A 4,808-nucleotide genomic window follows, 5' to 3' on the forward strand; every position below is an offset into this window, starting at 1 on the left:
ATTTTTTAGCGCTCTTATAATTGTAGTGACCTCTGTTCGATCCTTGGCCTTGCACATTTTCCATTTTATTTCCAGCGCTTTTTGATCTTCATGTCCTGTGTTCAACTCCTGGCCTTTGCACTTTTAATTCCAATTCACATTTCATTTTTTTATATGATTCACATTATTTCATGTTGTTCATTAATTTCAAAAAATCACTAAAAATAGCATACAAATCTAAATTAACTCAAACTTTTTTCCACATGTTTGCTTGAATGTCTATTATTTTTTGATGTGAATTTCCTAATTTGTGCATTGCTGGATTTTTAAATGTGCTTAATTGTTTGAACATGATGCAAAAATGACATGTTGTGCCAATTGTCTTGTGAAATGCTCATAGTTTGTCCAATTGCCTTGAAATTTGACATGCCTATTCATAACATGTGACATGATGTTTTGGCTTTTGTTTGGCATTTTTACCATTTAATCTCACTGTTTGGGACACATGGACATATGGTGTGACAATTTGTGTCACATATTGGATGTTGCTTTTGTGCATTTTCATTTACATGTCATATTAGCTCTTCTGGATTTCATTTTTGTATGATGCTTGTTCATAACATGTTGTGTGCACATAAAAAATTTCATGATCATTGGATTCATTTCTGTTTTAATGTGGATTTTCTATTATTGATGTCCAATTGTGATCACATTGTTTGCCTATGCCTTATCTTGTTCAATTGATGGATTTGCTTAATGATTTGGATTTGGTCCTTTTGAGGCTTTATTCTTGATTGATTGATCATGCTTCATGTGAAATCTTGACTTCTGTTTTGGTCATTTGCCTTGCCTTTGACCCTAGTCTTTGCACTAGTGGTTTGTACTCACCAATTGTGCTTCATGTTTCAGGTTTGAGCATTTAGCTTTGATGATTGGTGTGGCCTCATTTTTTGAGATGCCATTTGCTTTGATCACTAACTCCTTTTATGTTGTAGGTCCAAAGATGTGATGAACTCACTTGAGTACTTGCATTTGAGACTTGCATTATGTATAACTGTTGGATGTTACACTGTTGTCTGTTTGGTTTTCTGAATACCACATTAACTGTTTAAGCTTTTGTATAGGTACATTAGTTGCTAGCTAGCTCTTGCTTAGACTTTGCTTCGGAGTGTGGTTGATACACCACTGAGGTAGCTTAGCCCTCTTACTCCATGTAGTCTGGAAGTCCTGTCACCTTTTTGGCAGGCATTTGGTTGAAGTCCTCCTTAAGAGGCCATGTTTGTGATTGTTTACATTTGTGCTAAAGACCTCTAAATGAGGCATGTTACTTGTTAAGTCCTTCTAAGTGAAGAGGCAATTGACAGATAGAAGGGATTAGCAATCAATCCCCTGTTATTCAGTTGAGTCATCATTATGCTCGCACTACGTGCTGATGCTCTTGAATAAACACCCAAGATCTTGTATAGAGTCAGTCAAGTGGAATAGGGTCCCTCATTCTGGATCCCCACACTTTCTTTGTCTTAAGCTCACCCAGGCCAGGGTTAAGAGCATGAGGTCACATCCCCATTTCCTCATTTCATCAGCTTCACCCTAACTCTCAATGTTAGTGGTTAAGAGCTCACAGATTACCTGATACATTTGGCTTGTTTGTCGAGGTTGATATGACCCCTCTTGACTAAAGCCTAACCATTTGATTGAGCCTCTTGTTTGTATATAGAGTGTGATGCATTGTTTGCTTGATTGCCTTTCATGTGTGTGCATTTGCATGTTTGTTTTGTGGAGTTAGATGTAAGTCCATCTATTGGCATTCTGTTTCCTGTTTTGTTTTGTGGAGTTAGGTATAAGTCCAGCTATTGGCATCCTATTTCCTATTTCTCCATTCTTGGAGTTGGATGTAAGACCATCTATTGGCATTCTGTTTCCTCGGTTGTTGTGCAGGAGTTGGATATAAGTCCATTGATTGGCATTCTGTTTCCTCTTTTTGTTGTTCTTTTATGAACTTGCTTATTGCTTTTATCCTTGTGTTGCCTAATTCCAAAGGAACTTACTTGGATCATCTCTATGATCTTGAGAAAGGAACTCCTATTGTGGCTTTATCCCTTAATCCACCTCTTGCATGCTTAACCTTGATCCACATTTTCTCATCCCTAACCTTAAACCACAAAAACTTTTGTGCAAATATTTAACTTGTTTTCAACATTAGAAACTAGGCCTTATGCCTTTGATTTTCAAACTCTCTTTACATAATACTCATTTTGAAATAAACTCTAATTCATACTTTGACTTCATCTTTGTGAATACTTCTAATTGGTTAATTCAACCCCACTCAATTGCTTTTGTGGCCCATGTCCATTTCTTAATCAAATTTTCATGCATTAGCCATAGATCTGAATTATCTTAGTGGTTGATGTGAATCTCACATTTGTCCTTAGTGATGGACAGTAAGTCTTCCATGCTTATTATAGGGCATAATCCCTCACTAGCATGTCGAAGCCATCCTCACATGGTGGACTTGTGGTTATTCAGGTCGAGTTTTCTCCCTTTGATAATGAAAGACCTTAAGGCTTTTGTTTAAAATCAATCCACACATTATTTTGAAATTTTTTACCCGAACTACGGGGTTTTGATCCTTATCTTTCATGAAAAGTTACGTAGGCAATGAGTTCATCCATCCAAACACAAAAATATAAATAAACTTGTACATTCTTTTCTCATCTCTTCAATCATGTTTGCACAAAATATTTTCATAAACAATAACATACAACAAGTTGTGAAAAGGGCTCCCTAGGAGTACCTAGGATGTTGTGGGTGCCTAACACCTTCCCATGACATAACCAACCCACTTACCCAGATCTCTGACCCTCTTTTGCTAGTTTTGTTTGTAAAACTTTATAGGTTTTTGTTCGCTTTCTAACCATTCCTTTGGATAAATAGAAGTGCGGTGGCGACTCGACTTTGTATGATTTACCTTGGATCTAGTTAATATTTCCAATGGTGACGAATACACCGCTACATTCACAACTTTTTTTTATAGAATTATTTGAAAATTGAATAAAATTGTACACAATAATATGTAAAGGTTATAATAAATGGTATTGAATCCCATGCAGTCAAAATTTTGCCGCATTCAGGTTGTTAAAATGTTATTAACTATTTAATTTTGATCTCACGACCAAAAAAATAAATTGGAATTTCTTAAAATTATTAGTTTTAAATTAAAATGGGTTGATCTTGATCGCTGGCAGAAATGAAAGCATGATTATTTGAGGTAGGAAATATGGATATATAATAAAGAGCGCAAGTATAATATATTAATTTAAGAATAATTAGTAGTATCATTATAAATAATAAATTATTGGGAAATAAGAAAATGGAGATGAAAATGTATGGATAATTACACCTTTTTATAGAAAATTATGCATAAAGGAAGATAAATTGAAAATACATCTTAACATGGTTAGTTGTGTTAGACTATTTGTATGCATACACTTAAAAAAAACCAAATCAAATATACAACAAAGATCAAGATACACAAGAGGCATCAAATCAAAACCCGTTAAAAAGAGAGTCTAATGCTTGGGATACCAAGTTTGTTTAACAAGAAATCTTTGCCTATACTATTATGCAAAAAATGAAATCAATTATGAGATTTAAAAATGAACCTGATGGTGGCTAGAGAATCAACACAACCATTACCTTCCCTAATGGGAGACCAAAATTCTCATATCACGAGCAATAGCTACACAATTCAACCATCTAGCCTTTATTCTCTGAGGAACTAACGTAACATTTGTGAAGACTTTCACCATAATAGTGGAATTTGATTCAATCCAAAGACTATTACATCTTATATCCCTAGCTTGCTCCACCGCTGTCATGGATGCAGACAACTCTGCATACATAACATTATCATCACCCAAGAAATTAGTAAAGCTTCCCCAAAAGCCAGTTGACTCATTTCTAAAGATTCCCCCACAAGAACAAAAAGAAGGAACACCTCTAGCTAAACCATCTATGTTACATTTGATCCACCCCCTAGGAGAGGGCTTCCAAAGAATGCTAATGCTTTTCTTGATTTTAGGTTGATGGATATTAATCTTAAATTTCTTGAGAATGCATAAGTTATTCATAGAAGAGTTAAAATCTTTCCTAGTTTGATTTCCAGATAAACTAGTAGCAGCAACAATGGAAGTAACACAAGATTTCCAATGAACCAATTTTTCATCATATCTGATTATGTTTTTGGCTTTCCAAATCTCAAAAAATATATTGACCAGATAAGCATTAAAAGTAACTTTCAATTGAGGAGTCCAGTAAATGTTCAAGGCTTGCTTGTAATCCAAGAAAATCTTGATAGGGAGGTGAAGATTGAAAAAGTCGGAGAACCATTTCCAAATTTGAGAAACAAATTTACAGTGAAAGAAAATATGAGTTGTAGATTCACATTCCCTATTATAATGAGAGCACATAGAAGTGAAGGCAAATCCTCTTATTGACATGTTTTCATCCGTAGGTAATCTATTATGCATGTATCCCCATACCAAGATAGATTTAAAATGTGGGATGCAAGGGTTCCAATGGAAATGGAACGAGTAGCCGATTTATGTATAAAGGGAGTGGTGAAGCGTTGTTGATTCAGTGGTAAAATCAATAGCGATTTGATGTGCTCTAGTCCATTGATGGTATTGGGAGTGAGTGGACAATATCAATAACATACCTATGATTCCCAATGAATCGATACTGCATTTGCATGTAGATTTGAGGTGGTGTCACATTGCATATATACCTGCATTGTGAATGAACTAATCTAAATGATATGATGTGTAATA

General features: G+C 35.0%; 1 protein-coding gene across 1 annotated transcript; it reads right to left on the reverse strand.

The window, feature by feature from the left end:
* Positions 1–3,680: 3,680 nt before the first annotated feature.
* LOC127104229 (uncharacterized) lies at positions 3,681–4,478 on the reverse strand. The gene has a single exon (XM_051041425.1). The coding sequence runs from the start codon at positions 4,476–4,478 to the stop codon at positions 3,681–3,683; it is 798 nt and encodes a 265-aa protein (XP_050897382.1).
* Between the last annotated feature and the right edge of the window lie 330 nt (positions 4,479–4,808).

The sequence above is a fragment of the Lathyrus oleraceus genome, chromosome 7 (assembly GCF_024323335.1).
Source record: "Lathyrus oleraceus cultivar Zhongwan6 chromosome 7, CAAS_Psat_ZW6_1.0, whole genome shotgun sequence".
NCBI lineage: Eukaryota > Viridiplantae > Streptophyta > Magnoliopsida > Fabales > Fabaceae > Lathyrus > Lathyrus oleraceus.